This window comes from Nomascus leucogenys, chromosome 2, assembly GCF_006542625.1.
Source record: "Nomascus leucogenys isolate Asia chromosome 2, Asia_NLE_v1, whole genome shotgun sequence".
In the NCBI taxonomy this organism is placed as follows: Eukaryota; Metazoa; Chordata; class Mammalia; order Primates; family Hylobatidae; genus Nomascus; species Nomascus leucogenys.
The window spans coordinates 31,586,142-31,610,520 of record NC_044382.1 but is presented as its reverse complement, the minus strand read 5'-3'; the positions used below and the strand labels follow the sequence as shown (position 1 = coordinate 31,610,520).

The 24,379-nt window shown below is 40.1% G+C and overlaps 1 protein-coding gene across 9 annotated transcripts in view; it reads right to left on the bottom strand.

Annotated features, from left to right (window-relative positions):
• Nucleotides 1–24,379, bottom strand: part of PPP2R2B (protein phosphatase 2 regulatory subunit Bbeta) — a 492,508-nt gene that overhangs the window by 454,291 nt on the left and 13,838 nt on the right. The window contains exon 1 of one of the 9 annotated variants that reach the window (XM_003266590.4): nucleotides 12,548–13,070. The exons of 6 other annotated variants lie outside the window; for them this stretch is intronic. In XM_003266590.4, coding sequence (XP_003266638.1) covers nucleotides 12,548–12,626 — 79 coding nt within the window. In that variant the 5' untranslated portion in view covers nucleotides 12,627–13,070. Of the gene's footprint in view, nucleotides 1–12,547; nucleotides 13,071–24,379 lie in introns of those variants that run through there. 2 more of the 9 variants (XM_003266588.3, XM_030827016.1) reach the window with 2 other exon arrangements.

Below are 24,379 nucleotides of genomic sequence, written 5' to 3'. Positions count from 1 at the left end.
AAGACCACGTGAGGACTCAGTTGAGAAGGCGATCGTCAGCAAGCCAAGGAAAGAGGCCCTAGGAGAAACCAGCCTGCTGGGACCTGGATCTGAGACTTTCAGCCTCCAGAACTGTGAGAAAATAAACTACTGTTGTTTAAGCCACCCAGACTTGGGCATTTTGTTATGGCAGACTTAGCAAACTAATACAGGAGGGTAGGACCAGGAGGTCTTCATTTAATTATTCACCCATTTACTTCCTCAGACTTTGCTGCATGCCCAGTATGTGCAAGGCACTGTGCTGCTTCTTTGCATGCATTATTTTATTTAATCTCACAGCAATACTGAAGTAAGCTTTATGACCATCACCTTACAGATAAAGAAACAGAGGCTTAGTTAGGGGAAGTCAGTTGGCCAGGGGACATGTTGGAGCTTTTATTCAAATGCGGGGCTCTAACAGTAAAGCCTGTGTTTTCCCTCCATCTCAGAAGCAGTAGAACAGAGGTGTGGAGCCAGCCTACATGGGTCCAAATCCCACTTCTTCTGCTTGCTAACTATGTGACTTTGGGCAACTTACTTATCTTTCTGGGCCTTGGTGTCTGCATCTGTAAAATGGGGACAATTAATGCTTTCCCTTAACTAGACTGTAAATAGCACTGAATGAGCTAATACATTAAAACATTAGAATAGGGCTAAACACCTAAATGCTTATTACCACCCTGAAGTCATAGGGCGCTGCTTGAAGGAATTTGAAATCTTTAGGCTGTAGAGAGTATGAAAACCCTCCTCAAGCTCATGTAGAGTTTTCACGAGGAAAGGGCCTCAGGTTTCTTATTTGGTAGTTCTAAGAAATAGATTTCAGTGCAATTTAAAGACTTAGGCATACTTGGCATTGTCCAGAAGTAGAATGGCCAGGTTTGAGAGGGAGCGATCTCTCTGTTGCTATCTGGTCAGGAATGTTGTGAGGGGGTTCAGGGCACCTGTGAAGGGCTGGCATAGATGAATTCAGAAGTCTCCTCTTGCATAGAAATTTTATAATTCTTTCTAATGGGATGGGAGTAGGTGTGCTACAGGACTGGGGCAACTCCGTTTTCCTTGCACAATATATTTTCTTTCTTTCTTTTTTGTTTAAAAAGTGAATTGTGTTGCCTTTAGACAGGGCTTGAACTCACAAATTCATAACAGCCAGTATCATGCTTTTATTTTAGCTTCTGAAGGATTTTACATTTGGGGTTCCGACTCACATGCTTAAGCATCCTGTCATCTGGGTTGTAGGATGATGAAAAGATTATTAATTAAGGTATACGTGGCATCCTAACCTTGGCTTGTAAGACTGACTGTTGGTCAACTCCCCTAAGAGGGCTGCCTTGCTGTTTCTATAGGAATATACACAGCTGAGCATATGCACAATTCTATCTGGAGGCTTTGACGCAGCAGCTATATCTTGCTGAATAAACATGATATGAAAACATTCTCAGTGGTTCTGTCTTAAGACTGCCTTTCTTTTTCTTCCAAACATCATGCTTTTGCAAGTGGTCTGCCTGGAAGAGCAAATTCACTCCTATGCCTGGAATGTTTACTGCCACTTCCAAACAGAACAGAATGTGTTTCTGCCATTGCTCATTGAGAATAAAAAATTCTTTGTCTGGATGTCAAGACAATAAACAGGTTTCCATGTTTATAAAGCAGTTCTATTCAGATACAGTCACAGATAGACATTCAGGAATTTGAGGGCATACCTAGAGCCATTTATAACTCTACATAATGTAACAGTAAGGACTGTTTCTAGTGACCACTTATCTCGGTTTTGTGTGTCCCACCCCTTAAAATACATTCATGTACTGCATAATGACATTTTGGTCAATAATCAACCACATATACGATGGTGATTCCATAAGATTTTCAAATTGTATTTTTACTGAATCTTTTCTATGTTTAGATATGTTTAAGTATGGAAATACTTACCATTGTGTCACAATTGCCTACAGAATTCAGGACCGTAACATGCTGTACAGGTTTGTAGCCTAGGAGCAATAGGCTATACCATATAGCCTGGGTGTGTAGTAGGCTCTATGGTCCAGGTTTGTGTAAGCACAGTCTGTGTTTCCCCAGTGATGAAAGTGCCTAACATGCATTTCTCAGAACATATTTCCATCATTAAGCGACACATGACTGCATGCTAATCCGCTCTTAGCTCTTCTAATGTATTCTCCTCACAGCAGTCCCAAAAATCTTTTCATGCCGCAAATATGATATATATATATTTTTTTAAATGTATACCCCTCGATAATTTACAGTTGCTCTCTGGGTTAAGATGAAACTTTGTAATTTATGTTACAGAGACACACAGGGTCACATCACTTGATAGCTTCATCTTCACTGTACCCCATCTTGGTCTCTGTGCTCCAGCTACAATGGCTTTCCCTCAGAATCTTGCTTTCACCATGACCCTCTGGGGACTGGGCCTTGCAAATGTACTCTCCTTTGCCTAAAATATCCTTTTTCTAATTCTTCCTAGTTAAGTTTGACTCATCCTTTGGATCTCAGCTCAAGTGACACTTCTTTAGGGAAATTCTCCTGATCTTCCTGTGCATAACAAAGCCTTGTTAGATCTTGTCCTAATGTCATATCCTCTCCACTGCTGCATTTGTCACAGTTTACATTAATTTCTTAGATTAATTTATTTGCCTTCCATAAGAGCAGGAACCATATCTATTTTTACTACCTGTGAACTCATCGCCCAGCTGATATCTGACACATAATAGAGATGTTCTTTATGTGTGTGTTTGTATTTTTTGAATAAATGAATAAATAAATGAATAATTGCTCTTACAAGAAGGTTCACAGAATACTGAATTTGCTCCCAAAATTTCCCAAAAAGTGACATCCTTGTGTATCAACAATAAGATCCAGAGCAGGCTTTCATACACATCTTCGAAGTCATACATTTCTTTGCCTCCAGTTTGCTTTTTCTACTAACTGTGCTTTTGCAGACACATGTGAAGATAAAGGCCTCGGCCCTCTCAGCCCATCTTTCCTTTCAGCTCAATCTGCCAGTGAGGAAACAATGACTCAGAAAACTAATGAGCCAGTCTCTCTAATGATGGCAATGATTTCACTGCTGGTGATTTTTCTATTAGATTTATAAAATTGAGTCCAAATGAAGGAATTGCCTTGGGGCACAAGAACCAAAGACAAAAAATAGATCCAGAAACACAAATCAAAAGAGCACTGATCAGTGTATGTTACAGGCAAACAGCAGTAAAGGTGATGTAGGTTGAAAGAGTCAAAGAACGAAAACAGGAGCCTCTTTTGCTAGGAACAAACAAAGTGGGAGGAACCCCAGATTTGCAACTGAAGACGCTTGATGTCATGCTGGTAAGATCTAGCAAAGATACTGTCAGTGTAAGTACAGGTGCCATCTATCAGGTGGCTACCAGGCACATTGCTTTCAATGTCTTGATTCTTACAATTAAACATGAAAAGGAAGCATTATTACTTCTATTTTAAAGTTGAAAAAAAAACACTCAGAGGATAAATAACTTTAAGTCATAATTGGAACTCTAGTTTATCTGATTCCAAAGTGAAAGGCATTTTCAACTAAATATTTCATCTCACTAGTCCTCCCTCACTGTTTTCACCTGTAAAATGTGGATAATACCATGCAGACTTAGGATAATCATCCTCCTGTGATAACACAGGGAGAATGCCTGGTGCTCAGTTGGTTTTTATTAAACTTGAGTATTTGTCCTCCCTCTGCTGCGTTCTGTATGGATATTAGAAACTCCTGAAAATGGGTTACCACTTCTGATTTAATATGGGAAGATTTAAGAGGGGGACGTATTTCCCAAAGCACATATCCCTTAATCTGACGCCAACACCACCAAGTTTCATTATATTGTCATTTGACTCTGAGGCGTAGCAGGATTAGCCAATTTCTCAAGGGTCATCACGTGTGAAGAGGACTGGAATCTAGATGACTCTGAACTGCAGGCCCAGGATTCTTCCTATCACCACATTGTACCAAAGCACACAAGCATAGAGAGGGGTAGGGAGAGATTTGTTAAAAGACACAAAATTACAGCTGGATAGGAGGGATAAGTTCCAGTGTTCTATACCACTGTATGATGACTATAGTTAACAATAATACATTAGTTTCAAATATCTGGGAGGAGAATGTTAAAGATTTCTAACACAAAGAAAGGATAAGTGTTTGAGATGATGAATATGCTAATTACCCTAATCTGATCACTTTTCATGGTAGGTATCAAAACTTCACTACATACCCCATGAATATGTACAATTATTTGTCAATTTTTTAAAAATTTCTTAAACTCCACACCCCAAAATGTACATAGGCCAAGAATTGATTTTTGGGGACTCTACTAATATAGAGTATTAATAATAGCTACTTTTTATTAAGCTCTTAATTTGCACCAGGTAATATACTATATACTTGGTATGAATGATCACATTTACTCACCAAAGCAATTGTCTGATATATGCAAAACTTCCCCCCCTTTTTATAGATGATAAAATTAAAGGCCAGGAAATAAAATGACTTTCTGTATATTAGGTAGATGTTTTAGCCAATACCTGAATATAAACTCTTGAAGCAAATTCACAGCTACCTTGAAGCAAATAAGTGCTCAACATAGTTTCACTGAACTCTTAGGTGGATGACAGTGACCTTGATTCTTCCCATGCCAGCCACTTTTCTGCCAGATATCAGAAAACTTCGCCAAAAGTTACCTGTTTTCAGCGGCAAATTTACTGTCATTTTAGAGAGATTTTCTCCCAGAGCCCTTCCCTTGAGCTTTTAGTATATTTCTCTACCCTGGCCATTGTTGAGTTCTTACCTCTGACTGTACATAAGATTCACTTGGGGAAGCTAAACACTGAGATTCCTGGGGCCCAGTTCCAGGGGATTTCATTCAATAGGGCTGTGGTAGAGATAGCCCTGTGTATTTGCCAAGGTGATTCTCACGCATAGCCAGGGTTAAAACCTACTGTTAGAGTTGTGTGCATTTGCCTTTTTCCCTCCTGCTAGACTGTACCTTAAAGTACAGATGAGTGTTTTTTATCTTTTAATTACCCATGTGCTAAGAACAATGCCTGAAATGTTGTAGGTAGTCTTGTAGGGCAGCAAAGAGCCTGAACTCTGGAGTCAGGCAGTATGGGTGCACACCCTGATCTATCACATTTTGGCTGGGTGGCTTTTGATAGGTTACTCGGCCTTTCTGTGTCTTATCTGCTCATCTGTAAAATGGGGAAAATGAATAGTACTTATCTCATAATAGTTTTGAGAGATAGTAACTGTAAAGTACTTAGCACAGGGCCTGGCAAGTAACGAGCCTACAATAAATGCTAGCTTTGTAGGTAAGCAAAACACTTAATGGACTATCCTTGGTTATTGCTGTAGTGAATGCAGTGGGAAATATGAAAGAAGAATATGACGCCCCATTCACTGAATATCCACAGGCATTATGCTAGGTGTTTTACAACACTTTTTTTTCACTCTCATAACAATACTTTGATATATTATCATTAGAGAAGGAAATACACCCATTGAGTAATGGAAGGTCATCCAGCAGGTAATTATGAGTGCTGAGATTGGAACCCAGGTTTGTCTAGTTTTGAAACCCATTTCCCCTACTTTATTACTAAGACTTAATATAAACATTCACTCATACATTCGTGCTTTCAACCCACAAATATTTATTATATGCTTAATATGTGGGAGAAACTGTTCTGCCTACTGGAGATATACAAATGTACAAAACAGAGAAAGCCTCTGCTTTCATGTCACTTACATTCTATAGTGAGAAAGGACAGACAACAAACAAGTAAATGGATGTATAATAGGTCAGGTAAAAATAAGTGCTGTGAAGGAAAAATAAACAGGGTAAAAGTAACTGGGGGTGAGAGGAGAGGCAGAGAGAGAGAGAGAGAGAGAGAGAAATCAATCGATCTTGAGAGAAAGGGAGTGTGTGTGTGTGCGTATGTGTGTGTGTGTGTGTGTGTGTGTGTGTGTATGTGATATTTTACATAGGAAGGCCAGGAAAGGAAATGATTCTCTGGTAAAGAAACATTTGAGTGATGGATGTGATAAGACACAATTGGATTCCTGATATTTTTTGGAGGTGAAGCCCAAAGGATTTACCATAGAATTGGAAGAATGATATGAGAGAAAGAAGGAAATTGGGGACAGCTCCAAGGTTTTTGGCTTGAGTCTCTAGGAGAACAGAGTTCCCTCTTATTTCGTAGGCTGGAGAAGAATACTGCACAAACGGTTTTTATTAGGAGGGGAATCAACAGGTCTGTTTTGAGATCTCTACTATGCATCTGATTGGAAATGTTGGCTAGGAAGTTGGATGTACAAGTCTGCATTTTAGGTGAGAGATTGGAGCTGGATATAGAAATTAAATCAATGATACATAAGCCCATAGGAGTGGATGAGAACACTTATGAGCAAGTATATGTTAAGGAGAGGATTGATTCCTGGGCTTCAATATTTACAGTTTAGGAAGATGATAAGGAACTGGCAGGGAGTCTGAGACTGCAAGGGAGAGGGAAACAGAGAGAAAGAGTGGGTCTTGAGGCCAAGACAAGAAACCCCTTCAGGAAGGACGGAGCAATCATCTGTCAGTGTTGCTGAGGGCTGCGGTGGGAAGAGGCCTGCAAAGGCATGAGTGGACTGCAACGTGGTGGTCACTGGTGACTCTCACAAGAGCAATTTTGGTGGCATGATAGCGCAAATCAGAGGAGAAATGGCGAGAGTGAGTGTGGATGACACTTTCAAGGCATTTTTCTGAAAAGAGGAGCAGGTGATGGGGCAGCAGGTGAAGGAAGATACAGGCTCATGAGATCAGTGTTTAAAATGAGATGATTTATAGCATGTGTGTGGACTGCAAAAAGTGATCCTGTAGAGAGAAAAACCTTGGTGCTGACAGAGTGGGAACAAGTGCAGGAGTGATGTGCTTGAGTAAGAGAGAGGGGAGATGACCCAGCTTAAAGTGGAGGCTTGGCCTTAGATGACAGCAGGGATAATTAATGCATTTACATAAAATTCAAAAAATACGTTTCAGACATAAAGCAATATCAAACAATGTAAGGTTTTTCTCTTACTTAATTCTCACAATAACTCCTTGAGTTGAGCATTACTATTTCCATGTTACAGACAAATGCCGTGTGCACTTGGAAAAGACTTTAAATGTAGGTGTGCATTTATAAGATGAGAATGATGGATGAGAAAATGAGTAGTCAGGGAAAGCTGTGGGTGGAGGTGCGCTTGACGTGGGCTATGAAGAGTGGGTTGGTTCTAAATATGTGAAAGGGGCTGAGAAGAGAATTTCAAACACATGAAAAATAAGAATCCATAAATATGAAAAAGGTACAAAATATAGTAGTAATGAACCCATTCTTAGCATGTACCCTGGAACCAGACTGCATGGGTTCTAATCCTAGCCCTTCCATTTAACAGCTGTGTCAACTTAGACTACTTAACTTGTCTGTGACTTGGTTTTCTCATGGATAAAATGAGGATAACAGTGTTGACCTTATAGAACTGTTAGGGATAAACACACACACACACACACACACACATCCATACCTACATTGATATACACACGGCGAAATTGTGCCTAGCAAATAGTATGCGTCCTATGTTTTACTTATTCTTGTATTATTATTATTTATAATATAACAAAGAATTAGAAAAATACGATGTTATTTTTCCCTCTGTGTGTGTGTGTAGATTTCCAGCAAACATGCTTCCGGTTGTCACTAGAAGATATTTGCTTTAAGATATGTCCTCCTCTTGAAGGACCATTGTTGATAGAATATGGGTCAGTTTGTTTATTCACTCTCCCATTGAGTCCTTCATTTAAGAAGGATTTCTTGAGCATCTACTCAGAGTCAAGCTCTGTACTAAACCAGGATGCCAAGACTGAAGATGAGTAGGGCAGAATTCCTGTGCCCAAGTTGCTGCTGGCCACTCAGGAGACGGATGTCTAAATAGACTGTTTCAATGTAATCTGACAGCTGTTCTCATACTCAGAAGGAAATGTGCAGTGTGACATAAAGATTAAGAGTACCGATTTTGGATTCAGAGAGTTTGGACTTGAGTCTTGGCTCTACCACTTCACTAGCTGTGGTTCTGAATAGGTTGCGTCTGAGTCAGTTTCCTCATCTATAACGTGGAGACAATGACGTTTAATAAGAGAGACTTGTGAGGAGCGAACGAGATGGCACAGGCACAGCCCTTAGCACACGGCCAGTGGTCCACAGGTTCGTGGTGCTGAAGCTGCTTCTTACTTCTTCTTTCCAGTCTCCTTGTGGTTTGTGTGACTCATAATAACAACTTCATTTTTGGAGTTGTTGAAGACATCTTCCTAGAAAGACTTGACTCAAGCTGAGTTTCCAAGCATGGGTAGAGATTAGCAGCATGGAAATGAGAGAAAGACAATTTCAGGAAAGGAAGAAGCACGTGGCAAGTCACAGTACCGTTGTCCCTTTAGGAAAAGAAAGTGTCCCTACTGATTTGTTAGATAACAATAACAGGTCTTCCAGTGCCTGGTGCCAAATTAGGTCCACCAGAAAGTATCAGGCAAGGTTCCTTATACTTCACTGACTCTCTCATTTCTTCATTTCTGTTTTGCTTCCTTTTCTTTTTTTTTTTTTGAGATAGAGTCTCGTTCTACCGCCCAGGCTGGAGTGCAGTGCTGTGATCTCGGCTTACTGCAACCTCTGCCTCCCGGGTTCCAGCAATTCTCCTGCTTCAGCCTCCCGAGTAGCTGGGGCTACAGGGGCCTACCACCACACCCAGCTTGAATGGCTTCTTTACAGCTATGATTGGAATTTTGTTTCTCCAATTCTGATACCACTTTTGTGGATGAATCCTCCCCTACCAAGGGGAAGGAGTTATATGCTTCCTTAATGAGGTCCACAGAGAAGGAAAGACAGTCCAATCCTCTTTGCAAAACCCTGATTATGGATCTGCACTATTTGGTTGCCCTGGCTTCTGTTTGTATCTTCTTATTTCAAGTTAAAGAACATTATAATAAAACTAGTTCCTTAAAGTATGGTTACAGAAAGCTCCCCAAGCCTCAATGATGAAAATAATTTTCATGCATGTAGGAGTGAATGCTTTTCAGAATATTTTTCACATATGGTTTTGGAAATTTATCCATACAACAGCCTTGGTATTTGTCATCTTTCATTCAACAAAAATTTACTAAGCACCTATAACGTGCCTGGTATTGTTCTGGTTCTGGAGGTACAACAGTTACACATGGGTCCTGCTTCCAGTACAGCAGGGAGACAGAGACTAACAAAACAGTCACATTGGTTTGCTCATAATGACAAATAACGGTAAGTGCTTTGAAGTAAGAAATCCAGTTCTTTAAAAGCTGTGATCAGCTGAGCGTCAGGATGGCTTCTGAGCTTGAGCTAAGAGTTGAAGGTTGGAATTAACAAGGCAATGGGGCAGAAGGAAAAGAGAAGCAGCCCAAAAGTCTATGGTGGGAGGGAGAATGTTGAGGAACCAAAGAAGGCCTGTGTGTCTGGGGACCAGGCAAGATGGATGTTTGACCTCAGGCAGGAGAGTCAGGCAGGGCTCAGAATATACAGGCCCTGTAGGCCATGGAAACCATAGAGAGGTTTTAAATGTGAGTGTTTGTGTTTTAGAGTGTGAGGTGGTAAGATAATCATATTTTTAAAAATTATTCTGACTGCTACATGGAGAACCAAATCTCCTCTAATGTATGAAAAAGCAGGCGTGAGGGCTCAGAGTGAGGGAGGGGAGGAAAAAGGAACCAATAGTTGTGAACCACATATTGTTGATTTACCCTACATACAAATGTGTTACTATATATAATGTGCTTAGATAATGCGTTTGATACACTAAATACAAGTGAATGCTGGTTATTACTATTATTATTATCACCCTGCTATGTCATTTTGAATGTATTTTTTTGCAACTATCCTGTGGAGTATTGTTATCTATATTTTAAAACGAGGAAACTAAGGCTCAGAGAGGTTAAATAAGTTCTCAATATCTCTCAGTTGACACGTAACAGAGCTAAGATTCAAAACCTATGGCCTTCCTGCACTAAACACACACAGACACACACAAAAACAAAAACAAAAAACAAAAACAAAAACAAAACAATGACAAGGAGAAGTTGGGAAGACAAGCCAAGTTTTCTAATTAGGATGGTTCTATCCCCTAAGAAGCCCAGAAATTGTTAAAGCTCTTAAATTTGTTCTAGAGTTTCTCTTAAGGAGATTGTTTGGGCTATTTGTATTTATTTGACTTTCACAGAGATATTCACACACTATTCATTCTGCACTTTTTCAAATTAATAAAATGTGAAGTTCACAGCCATATTATTTTTCTGGCATAGACTACAGGGTGACACAATTGCCAACAATATAAACACACACACACACACACACACACACACACACACACACAACCTCAGATGTATTCTGGTAACTTTTTTCCCCAGACAAACTTTAAGTAAGTGTAACTAGTTTCTGGTGGCAAAGTGATGAGTTTGAGGAAACCACTCATTGATTAAGGTAATGTGAAAAATAAAGCAAACTTCAATATCTAAGAAAACACATGGGGCATGGGACTCAAAAACAGATGGCACCTATCATGTGCAGAGCATTACAAAGAACTTTATTCAATGGTCACATTTCATCTCAATATCCTTGTTATAGATAAAACGGCATAGAGCAATTAAGTGACCTGGCACTGCTTTCTTGGTATGTTGGTACATAACTCATGTCTTTTCCATTATGTCCCAGAGCCTCCTTCACGATGTTAATGTTTGGCAAATGCTATTTTCCTTACCTATTGTCTTTATTAGGTTTACAAAAAATTAAATACATGCTTTTCCACCCTCCCACCCTGAAATCTGGTGATAGTGGGTGAAGCAGAAATTGTTTTGACATAAGCAAAATGAGGTTTTCATTTTAATGAAATAAATCAGTGAAATTTAATTTTCACAAACAACTTTAAAAGTTCTTGTTGTAGCGGGTTTTTTTCTATGTGATATAGGATGTTTCGTTTAATTAATACACAAGACAGCAACTGAGTGGACCAAGTGTTTAAATTTTCAAAGTCTAAGCAGGCAGGAGAGGACAGGAAGACCAATCAGAAATACAAAAGTCATCTAGGCAGTTTCTCTATGGCTTTAGATCTTCAGTATTTGAAAAGTTCTCCTGGAGATTTTGGTCCATGCCATTCTTTCATTCCTCTCCTCCCCTCAATATGCATAAGGACTTACTAAGTTTTTCTCCACGAGGAAGAAAAGATTTCTCAGTGGACCATTTCCTTTTGCCACCAACAAATTTTGAAAGGGAAATGTCCAATTGTAAAAAAAAAGTCTATGAGACATCAATGTCTATGAAAAATACCACCCTCAGTCTCAATTCAAGGGTGATCCCAAATGTCTACTCCCTTCCCTGAAGGTACGGATAAACAATTACCTTATGGTATAATACAAGCTTCCTTCATTATAAACACACAGCCCCCAATCTCAGGATTCTACTTGGAGGATGAAAACAAGAGTGGGTTTTCAGAACAGGCCGGTCACCAGCTCAGTTCCAAGAGAGTGTGGCTAGACATGAGTTGGAGTCACAGCACCTCAGCATCCTCAACCCTTTTCAATCAAATACCACTAGTAGGACAATCCTTAAGCCTTAAAAATGTCCAGCCGGTTGCTTTTCTTGAAATTGTTCTTTTTCTAGGATATGTCAGATCTCAAACACAGGCACATCACATATAGAAGGTATACAACCAGCTTCTGACTATAGAAATGTTGAATTCTGCAGTGCTTAGTTGAAAGGGAATTGCCAGAATGTTTACAAGCCACACACACACGTATGCATAGCATGCTAGGTTAGAAGGCAGCAGAGAACGTCCCCAGAAGAAAACAGGAAATGGGGAAGGTGTAGAAGGCTCAGCCTACCCTCTCTTTAAAGCATTAACTTAGGACCCCCAGAAACCACATTTCATGTAAGTGCTGAAAGTCAGCTGTGTTCCTACTGCTCTGTAACCCAAGTACAGACTCCAAGTGAACCAATCCAACAATCAACACTCCACAGTGATGTACTAAGCTAATTCTATTTTGCTAATTGCTTTCTTGGGCATGCACCAAGTTATCAAACAGACAGTGACAAAACAGAGAGCTCAGACAGATGTATGTGGCAGCACCTACTGATTTTTTTTTTTTCTTGACACTAGTTCCAATGACTTGTTTGCATGTTAAATGGAACAAGGAAAATTGGCAAAATATTTCTGAGTTATTTTCTAATTAGCTGTGTCAGCTTTGAGATTACCTTTGCAACATTATTCTGCTCTTCAGAAAACACTTCCCTTTCCTTGTACAAGACAGACTGATTTTAGAAGCCGATCTAAGTCTGTTGGATACAAGCTTTTGCCAGGAATGACAGTCACCTAGTAGCTACAGAAAGCAGCATCAGCGGAACCCGTGGGAAGTCAGACACCAGCCCACTTTCCCCACCCACCCAGACACTCTCCCTCTCTGGTCTGTACCTTCTGTGTGGCAGCTGGAAGAAAGGATGGTGTTCGGAGGTCTGAAGATGTAAGGCAGGTAACGAGAGAAGCATTTCATCTTCCAAATAAAAAATAAAAATCTAAATAAAAAAACAGTCTCCTGAATCCATAAGGATTCTCTCGGCCTTTTAAGCTGGCTACATCACCAATATGTTTATGTAGGTTCTTTCCCAGATTTGCAAAGCTGGGCTGCCCGAGGAATAACTGGAGATGGGTCCCATTTTGCCATCAGCGCCAGGAAGCACTGCCTTACATTTCTGCATGCAGCTCAAACTCAGAAGCCCCCAAGCAAGCCGGGATATAGCCTCTTCATTGGCTGAAGCTCCTCTGAGCAGGATTTGCTGAGTAAGTCAGTCCTGCCTGTAAACACACGCTGAAATGCTCTGCCTGAAACCTCTACCTTTTCCCGTGTGGTGAGTTTCTCTTTTCGCAAGAGAAATCCAGCAGGATATGGGAGTAGTGAGGATAAGTGACCATCTCTTATTTAGCTGAAAGATCAGATGAAACAAAGACAGCATAGTGTTCCGCCCTGGAGAGAGATGGCTGTTAAAAGGAGCCACCCTTAATGCCATGGATCTCAGGAATATTAAAGTACAGTGCAATGAAATGGGTCTCTGTCCTTGCTTAATCTAGATTTAGTTCTATTTTTTTAAAATACTAAAGCCCAAACAATAGGACCATTTATCATTTAGGTGAAGCCAGAAGCTGGATTGAGTAGTCGGTGACAGAGGGCTAACACAGATAGATTCTGTGCTCCACTACTGCCTCTTTCTTCCCCTGCCAGCCTTAACAGTGAAGCAATAACTTAGTTCTGAGTTATTCACTCTCCAAATAGAAAGCCACAATGCAAGAATAGAGACTAAACCCAAAGGAACTGACCCTTCATCAATCTGTGTACCCTGATGGCATTAAAAAACACGGAAAAACTAAGTTGATCCAAGGATTACACAACTTTACCAAAACTCTCACTGAGATTTCAAATGAGAGAGAGAGAGAGAAAGAGAGACAGAGACAGAGACAAATAGACTGATATTATTTAAGGACATGACCAACCACAAGATATAAGTAAATTTGGGATGGGGAATTGGTTTGGTTTTGGCCCATGAAATAATAATGACTTTGGAAACCTTATCACTGGAAGGCAAGAAGGCACAGGACTTCAGTTTGGGATTTATAAGTTCTGTCAAAGACACCATTGTACATAACGAAGAGAAAGAGACAAATGTCCTTCATGCTGCATTCAGAGGCACAAGGAAATGATTTAAATGTCCATAAAAGAAAACCAACATTTCCCTGAGTAAGATTTTTAAAAATCAAATCAAAGTGTGCCTTGAAAATCTGATGGAATAATTTTTAAGCCTTTATGGGCTCTCTTCCTTACAAAAATATTTAACTCAGCATTGGAGAAATGTGCTGGTCTCCCCAGGAGGGAACAAAGAAAGTAATTAGAGTGCCAGGACAGTCCATGGTCATGTCAATCCATTCCCCCACCAGTACGCCACCTCTCTGGCTCTTGGACTATTATGACATGGTGACAAACTGCTGGCAGAGTCAGGCCATTTAGTTCTGCAATAATCATATAATCTCCTTAGACCCAGGGACTTGGCAAGGTAGGGCCATCCTAAGTAAGGTGCTGTTTAAACAATGCCTCAGTGGTCTGGTTTGTTTTTGTGGGTAATTTCAAACTCGTGACAGAAGAGTATATGCAGGCGTGTCTTCCTAAGAGATACTTCGTATCTAACCTCTGGCCAGCAGTGAGAGAGTGGAAGGGGTGTGGGCTTTGGGTTCGACCTGACCCTGACAGTTTGTATCCCAGTGCATTCACTTAATGGCCGGGTAGAAATGAACAAACTTTAACACTGCAAACCTCAGTTTCTCCATCTATAAAATGAGAACAATAACAAGGTTTTCCTCATGTATTCTTGAAAGAAGTGAGACAATAAGCATAGAGATCTGGCACATCGCAGGCATGTGATAAACTACCACTGTTGCCGCTGTTAGCCTTCTCTGAGCTTCTATGCCATACACCAACCTAAGAGTAGCTGAAGAGGGGATGTGCTTAAGAGGAGTGATGCTGCAGTTAGACAGCCAGGGTTTAATCCTGCCTTTGACATTGACTTACTGTGTGATCTGGGGCAACTTACTTCACATATTTTATCCTCATTACAGGCCTAATAAGGATAATAATAGAATCTTAAACAACGCTGTTGAGGACATGATAGGATAGTTCATAGAAAGGGCTTAGCTCAGTGTCTAGCACATTGTAAGTGCTTCCTAATTTTAATTACTATTGTCTATAACAGTAGTATCAGCCCTTAATTAGAGCATATTACTTTATTTACTTACCTATCTTATCTAAACAATGAAAGTGCAAACTCTTGAGGGGGAGATCAACGTCTAATTCATCTTTATATCCCTACTGCCTCACCTAGTGCCCGCACATATTAGGTAAGTGAATGGATGAATTGATAAATCAATATATACAGGTAAAGCTTCTGGAAGATATTTTATACTTTTTATATGGGCATGAAGGTCCTTTACAGCACAAATGAAGTGGATTTGAGCCTATCATAAAGCTGGAACAGATCATTCAAACAAAGGCATTATGGAATTTATAGATAGACATGGTTCAACTTTAATTGTTTAATTATTTCAGTCTTAAATAAATGGTATTCACTTAGCAAATACTTTCTAAGTCAATATTAGGCACTCAGTAATTACTTTCTGAGTGAAAAAAATACTCACTGAGGATGCTGGCCATAGCTATCCTCAAAGAACTCAATAAAAACAAAACAGAACAAACAAAATACTGTCTTCTCCATTAGAAGCAAAAAAACAATGGGACTAGAACTCAAGTCCCAAACAGGCCTCTCCAAACCAGCTAATACCTCTTGACCTCAATTGAAAACATAAAATGATTGATTTAGCATAAGGCCTAGGCACCTATCTACTCACATGCAAATGGGCAAGAGGCAGAAAGAACAAATTTGAAATTTCTTTGGACAGGTGAATCTGCTGCAGGTAGTTTTCACTGCACCATTTGAACTGTTTCAGTGTGCTTCTTATCGCTTTGATTCTCTCGACAACCCCATTTTATAGAAGAGAAAACAGGCTGAGGGGATATAATAATTTATCCACAGGAGATCCCATATTTCCACACTGGAATCACCTGATGAGCTAGTGAAGAATGCAGATTTCACAGTCCTCAAGCCAATGGATCCAGATTCCCTGGGGATAAGAAGTGATTCTTCCTTTGAAGTTTGAGAACCTCTAGAGTGAGATGTTTAATTTCATGCTCTGGCTTGACAAGTTTGGGTAACGGAAGGTTTTCCAAATACCCTTGGCCTAAATCATGTATCCAACAATTTATTGCCACCCTGATGATACATCAGGCTGAGTGATGGGGACATAGGATATGAGATACCACCCCTGCTCTAAAGAAGTGCATATTCCAGAAAAAAGAGAGACTAATGAACTGTTTTAATACAGCCACATATGGGCTATTACAGCAGGAAGAGGATATGAAAAGATTCTCTGGGATTATAAGGCCCCAAAAGGTCAATGTTAGAGATCCATGCTTTCGCATTTGGCATTATTTATAAAAAATGAAAAAAAAACCACCTCCTGTTAAAAGGCAATTATCTTACTGGGAGGCATAGCAAATGAAGAGTTAGCAGTCATTAACTCTGTAAGTGGCATTAGTCTCGGATACACCTAATGTCATCACAGATAAGAGTAGGGTCACCAGGAAAGGAATGGTGTCATTATAAGGAGAAGGGAGGATCTAAAGCAATGGCAGAGGTTTCTGGAGGGAGAGCCCAAGAGCAGAAAGAGGTCTCTGAAGGGGAAACCAGGAGCCTCAGAGGAAGGAAAGATAAAGGTGACCCATTTAGGTGCCATGTGAGAAGGCCCCTTGAGTGTGGCAGAGCAGAGTCCAGAGACAAGATGTTTCTCCAGATGATTTCCGCATGTCAGGTTCTGACAGTGGCAAACAAGCAATTAATTGGGAGTTTCTTGAGTGCTGTGCTCTGGACTAGGCTGCTCTAAGCTTTTCTTTAGACTGACCTCCTGGGAGAGCAGAAACAATCATTTCTGCCCTGCCAAGTCCAGCTGGAGCCCCTGCCTTGGGGCCAATGGACTTGGAGTCTCCTAACTGCCTGTTCCCACTGGTTCCAGTCCTGTTGCCTACCTCACTGAAGCCCACGTCTTACAGAAAAGTTACCCTGATAATTCTCTCTTTGTATGTTTTTACAACCTCCTTTGGGGGAAGGTTCATCATCACAGTTTTTCATTTTGCTATGAAAGAAACTAAATCCCAGGAAAAAAATTAGCTTATTTAATATTACAGGATGAGCCTGCCCAGGTTTTTACTCTTAAGTCAAAGCAAAGCAAATTCCTACTTATTCTTCTAATCTTAAATGAATTGCCATATCTCCAGGGAGAGGTTTCTTGATGCCTCAGACTGGATCAAATCCCCCTCTTACAGACTCCCACATACCATGTTCCTCTTTTAAAATACTCGTTCATTATTGAGCATATTTATTGAATACCTACTTAGGCCAGGCACTGTGCATGGTGCCAAGGAATCAATAGTAAACATGAAAGATAAAATACCTACTCTCAGCCGGGTGTGGTGGCTCACCCCTCTAATCTCAGCATTCTGGAAGGCTGGGTGGGCAGATCACTTGAACTTGGGAGTTTGAGACCAGCCTGGGCAATAGGGTGAATACCCATCTCTAAAAAATATACAGAAAATTATCCAGGTGTGGTGGTACCCACCCATAGTCCCTGCCACTTGAGGGGCTGAAGCAGGAGGATCACTTGAGCCTGGGAGGTTGAGGCTGCCGTGATCCACATTCACACCACAGCACTCCAGCCTTAGTGACAAAGTAAGTGAGAGTCTGTCTTTAAAAAAAAAATGAAAACCGACTCCTCTCTTCTTTGGGTATAATAACCATTCCCAACATATACAGCTCCTGAGCTGCTGTGAAGATTAAATGAGGTAATCCAGTAAAGTGCTTAGAATTCTTTGATAATTGCTGTTTAGTATCTGACACCCTGGCCAGACTCTAAGGTGCAAGAGGGTAAAAATTGGACTTTTTTTATGCTGAATTCTGAGATCAAAGTTTGCTGCCTGAAGCATAAGAGGAGTTTGATAAGTACATGCTGGATTGAATTGAGCTGAATTGAGTTGAACTGAATAAAGAAAATTCTGACAATTTCCATCACACTTCCTACACCCACTAGCCAGTGTGTGAAATTCACAACTTGTTAAATTCTGACCTGAAAGAAAGAGGATCCTCTCTGTGGTTAGTTCATTTATCCATTCATTCATACAATATAATCTTTTCTAGCAGCTATTAAATGCCAGGCACTCTTCTAGGTGTTGAGGATACAGCACTAAATAATATATTGAGGTTTAGCTCTTTGAGTTTATATTGCCAAAGAAAGAGGTAGGTAATAAATAAACATTACATCAACAAGGTTACTTTAGGTGGTGAAAAGTAGAATGGGACATGGATTAGAGAGTGACTGCTTTGCTTGATGGTCAGGGAAGGCTTCTTGGAGGAGGTGACATTTGAGCTGAGAATGAAAGACAAATTAATGGCCAAGGAATGGGTTTGGCCCTCTCATTTACCCCACTATAGCCTGCAATTTATCCTCACAGAGATTTCCTCTTCTAATTTAACTAACTACCTACATATTTTAAAAATAATTTATTTAACATTTGTTTCACTGCTTTAATATAAGCTGTACAGGGACACAGAGTATGTTGTCTTTCTCACTCATTGCATCCCCTAGACCTAGCAGAGCAGTCAGGAGTGACTTGATTCATATTTCTGACTGGCAGTCTGGATCTGATGATTCAGCCAGCTCTCTTGGCATGTGACTAAAGCAAGAGAGAGGTGGGCAGCTACAGATAAGACTGAAGAGGACTTTGAAGATGGGGGTCGGCTCCATTTAGAGCAGCTGCTACCATGCAGCAGGGGAAGAAACAAAGCCCAGTGCCTCACAACAGAAGATTTTGGCTCTCATTAAAAAGAACGAAAGAAGGAAAAGCACAATAAAGCCAAGAATGTTTTCCACCAAATTTTATATAGTAACTCTCATAGTACCCAGAAAGAGTAGACAAATAAAATCTCCTAATTTATAAAGAGAAGTCAGAGCAGGTAGGCAACATGATTTTTGTTCGTTTGTTTTTTGGTTCTGAGCCATGGAAACATGATTTGATTTTAATAGATGATGATAATACAGTCATGTACCATAATGACATTTCGGTCAACTGTGGACTCCAAATATGAAGGTGCCCCCGTAAGATTACAATACCGTATTTTTCCTGGACCTTTTCTATGTTTAGATATGTTTGGATACACAAATGCTTATCATTGTGTTACAACTGCCCACAGTATTCAGGACCGTGACACTGAGGACTATACAGCTTTGTAGCCTAGGAGCAATAGGCTGTACCATCTAGGTTTGTGTAAGTGCACTCTAGGATGTTTGCACAATGACAAAATTGCCTAATAATGCTCTTCTCAGAATGTTTCCCCATCATCAAGTGATGCATGACGGTAGTAGTAATAAGAGCAACCACCAAATCTATATTCATCTGAGTTCTTCATTCATCTGAGTGACTAGGTTCCAGTTACTCTGCTAAGTGCTATACCTAGAATATCTCATTGAATCCTCCTGAAAAACCTATAATAAAATAAATATCATTATTTTATCTGTTTATAGATGAGGACGTTTACACAGAGACATTAAATAAAGTCAACTGCAAGCAAGTGGAGGAGGTAAGATTCCAGTACAGGCTTTCGGCTCACTCCTCCCCCCAGGCTGTCGCATGCCACCGTGCTCTCTGAGTTGCCTGGTCTGAACATTATCTCCCCTGCTGTCTAGTATAGGACACGGCACCAAGACTGAGACTAAGATTTTGTATCTACTTATTTGGAACTTGTGGGTATTTGATTAGGGCTGGGCAAATTTACTTCTGAGCTATTTGAAAGAAAGGGTTTGCCAATGACTACCATAATCATGTAGAAGAAATCTAGCCAAATCCACACACCTACCTATCAATGCCTCCAGAGATCTGATATGTGTTGAAAGTTTGCTATTCCTAGGACATGGTGCCAAGGACTGTGAGATTAGATGCACGTATAGGCATAGAATGTAAAAGGGAGGGAGGGAGGGAAGCAGGGAGGGAGAAAGGGGGGAAGAAGGGAAGGGAGAAGAGAGGAAGGAGAAAAGGAAGGAAGAGAAGGGAAGAGAAGGGAAGGGAGATAGAAAAGAAAGACAAAATTAAGTAATAAATATATAAATATTACAGAAGGGCCAAAAGAGATGCATAATAGAAAACTCTCACACCTAAATGGCACATTGGGACAGAATCCAAGAAAACTTCCTGGAGGTGGTGGCATCTGAGATAAGCTATGAAGGAGAAGAAGAATTTGCACGTGTGAAGATATAAGTGGGAAGAGCCTTCTGGTAAGAGGTAACAGTAACAGTTTTATTAAAACAGCTCAAATTCACTCTTTCTCCTATTTATTATAAATTAATGGAATTATAAAACATATTTTAAATATATAAAGCAGATTTCAGTTGCTGTATTTGGGCTATGCACTTATTAGCTCTCGTTTGAAAATAGTGGACTTTAATATTTCTTGTCCAAGCTGGATAAAAAACGTTCCAATTATTCAGTATATATAATGCCTCAAAGCCTTCATAAAAAGAAAGCATTCCAAAGTAAATCCAGAATGTGCTTCCTGTTCTGCAGAAAAAAAAACTGTCCTATCTGCTTCCTTCCCAGACATCTCTGCATTTTAATTAAATCATGAATATTATGAAAAGGAAGCAGTATTCTGAAATGAAACAATATTTTAAAAGGATTGCTGTGACTCTGATATCTATTTTGGCCTTAGAGCCTTCCCCAGGATTAGGCAGCATATTTCTTTTCAGAGAGATGAGAACGTTAGAGGATTTGAAAGGAACGCAGCACATGAATCCAGGTGGCAAGATCTTAGTTTTCTGACCCGTAGGCTAACCCTTAGAGATACAGAATAGGCATTTGAGTAATTGGGTTTAACGTCTTTTCAAGAAAACACTTTTAACCCAGTTTTCCTCTTGATTCTGAGAGGCCATAATAGTAAATCTTTTAGGAGGTAGCAGAGGAGAAAATGTTGCACCTGTTGTTCTTACAGTAAGGGGCCAGATTTGCTCATTGAGCGAGGACCTTCCCCTGGGCATGTCACACTGCTCACAGCAGCCTGCACGAGAGTTCTGTTTGGCCTGCAGAGTATTATATTTTCTAATTCAAACTTCTGCCTTTAAACAGGGTATGTACTCATCAGTTCCTCTACATCTGGATTACATCTGGAGAGATTTACACAATTACCTTCCCCTTTGCTGTTTCAGTCTATGAGCTTTGCTTTACGGCAGAGTTTCTCAACCTCAGCCCTACTGATATTTTAGATAAGGTAATTGTTGTTTGGTTGTGTGGGGGAGATGGGGCTGTTTGAGGATGTTGAGCAGTGTCACTGTGCTCTACCCAATAGAGGCCAGTAGCACACCTCCCATTCCCGTCAGGACAATCCAAAATGTTTCCTGACATCAGTGAATTTCCCCGGGGGTGCAAAATTACCCTCCCACACCCTAGATTGAGAATCACTGTTTTACAGCAATACAGCCTCAGAGAACTGGACTGTGATAATGGACACATTAATTGCATGTTAGGCAGCATCATGAGGGTAAATAGTATTTTGATTAGAATAAAGAAGAACTAAGATCTGTGTGTAATTCTTCATACCTTAGTTTCCTCACCTAATTCTCCCACAGGTCTGGTATATAAATCAAAACAATATTTGTAAATGTGTTTTGAAAACTTAACTATATAAGGTTGTTGCCATTTGGTCTTACCTAGCTCTTTAGGCATCCACTGTTACAGGCACATTGAAAAATGGCAGCTCTATTCTAGGATAAATCCTTTAAACTAGAAGGCATTCCATACAAAGTACACTGATAAGGAGTTGAACTTAGCAGTAAGAAATGTCACTTTGGGCAGTAGAATGAATTTTCTTGGAGTCTCCTGTCTTCTTGGTTTTTCTTGCTGATTGGAAAGCTAGTATTCTTTCATTTATTTAATCATGCATTTATTCAATATGTATTTGCTAAGCATTAGCGTATGCCAGGCATGGTGCTGGGCATTAGGAATGCTTACACAACTTGTAGTTGTATATCAGCAAGTAGTTGTAGCAGACGTGTTAGATATAATCCTGTCTTCATGCAGAGTATGGACTAGTAGAGAAAATATACAAGGAGCAAGAAAATTATAATGCATTTTGTAAGTATATGATGGAGAACATTCAGGACCTTCTACAAGGGCCACAAAGCTCAGAGTTCAGGGTTAAGAAAGGCTTACTTGGGAAAATGAAACCAAAACTGAGATTTGAATGATGAATGGGGGTTGCCAGAAAAAGAGAGAGTGAAAATATTTCTGGCAAAGGGGACAGTATGTGTGTAGTGCTGGAGGTGAGGGGATATTGCATTAGAGGACACATGGAGCAGAGAGTACATGAGGAGAATGGTGAGTGAGGCTGGGTGTATCCTAAGAGCAATGAAACCTAATGAAGCTTTTAGGGAGGCAAGTGACATGTGTACACACGGGAGATACTACTCTGGATACAGTGTGAAGAATAGACTGGAGGTGGTCAAGACAATAAGGAGAGGGGGAGTAAGCCAAAGAGGCTGCTCCAATATCCAGAGAAGAGAAGATGGTGTCCAAACTAAGATAGTGGCAATGGGGTTGGAGCGAGGTTGAGGGATTGGAGATGCTGACCTATTTAGAGAAAAGAGAGAAAATGACATACGACTTAGTGATGGAGTGCATGAGTATGGGTGATGAAGAAAGTTAGGAAGGCAGAGCCAAGAATGATTCTTGGGTATTTGGGAGGGCTTTTGGAGGAAGCAACTGGAGTTTACTACAGCCATTGCTACTATTGACAAAAATGAAAGAGTTTATGGGGCGCCTGCTGAGTGCAGGTCGGTGAGCTAAATGCCAGCAAGCATTATCTCCTTTAAATCTTGTAACAACCCTGTGAGATAGGATGTATTATTCTCAGGACCCCCAGGCTCAGAATAACCTGATCAAGGACCCACATCTGGTAATAACATGGTCCTGATTTGGGCTGGAATCAAACCCAACAGACTGACTCCCTAGTCAGGTTGTTAAGTCTGCTCTCTTAACTACCACATAGAACCATTATTGATTCCCTTGAATGTTTACTTTCTAGGTTTAAATCATAGGTTTTCTGGTGACTAATGATAGTTTTGGAGGAATCATTCAATCATTTAAGCCCTTCAAATCTCAATTTCCTCTGCCGAAATCTATGTATTGGAATATCTCCTTTATAGGGCCTGTGGAGTGAGTAAGTTAGTGCTAACACTAATAATGACAGAGCAAGCATTTATTGAATGCTGACTGTATTCCATGCTGCATTGTAAATTCTTTACATGTATTAGCTAATTTAATCCTCACAAAAGCCCTGGATGTAGCTTCAATTATTATCCCTATGTTACAGATGAAGAAACTGAGGCACAGATACATTAAATGCCACACTCATATAGCAGATTTGCTGGAATGCAAACCTGGGTGAGACTTTCTGGAACCTGTGCTCTTCACAATGGTGTCATGCAGCCTCTGCTAAGAAGTGAGACCTTAGAAAGTGCTTGACACACCAAGAGCCTAGCACCTGGAATGTTGGATGTGCTCAGTGCTGACCATAATTTTTCTTCAATGTTAAGTTTATCGAGTTTTCAATAAGTGCCAGGCACCGTATTAGACAAATAAGATAGATATGGCTCCTGTCTTAATGCCTTTCTTTGACTACTAGAAAGCCATTTCTAATCACGATTTTTTTTTTTTTTTTTTGTATCATCAAGCCTCCCTTGCCCATGAGAAGTTGGGAAATGTCAGCAGTTTCTGAGGAAGGCTTTAGAGAAGACCAGGGAAGCCAGGCTTCATCAAGAGCCAAATACATAGCCTGAACCACTCTGCTGATGTGATTAGCCTGGGTGTTGGCCAAAAGACCACACCAAGGCCCTTGGTGGGCTACTGTCTTTCCTTCTTTCATATTTTTGCACTTAATCACCACCTAGGTTAAAGAAAACAGCTGGTTGATACAATAGAGGTAGAAAATGCTAACATCTGCTTGACGGTCAAGAGGTTTTTATTTTTAATTGAGAAAAAGTTGTCTACATTTATGGTGTACAACATGGTATTTAAAAATATGTACACATTTTAGAATGGCTAAGTTAATTAACATATGCATTATCTTACATACTTACTATTTACTTATAAGAACACTAAAAATCTACTCAGCAATTTTCAAGTATGTAACACCTTGTTATTTACTACAGTTACCATGTTGTACAGTACATCTCTTGAATTTATTCCTCCTGTCTATCTGAAATTTTGTAACCTTTGTATCTCCAACCTCCTCTTACCCCAACCCCTAGTAATTATCACTCTACTCTCTGGTTCTATGAGCGTGACTTTTTTAGATTCCATAGATGTGAGATCATCTAGTATTTGCTTTTCTGTGCCTTCGCTTAACATAATGTCCTCTAGAGTCATCTGTGTTGTCACAAATGACAGGATTTCTTTCTTTTTCCAGGCTGAGTAATATTCCTTTGTTTTTCCACTGGAAGGGATATCAGAGAGACTCTCATCCATTAATGCCACAGGGGAACCTGAGTGGTGGAAACATTAAGTGGTAGTGTGGAAGAGTAAACTCATAACTTCATTCTGTCTGTTTT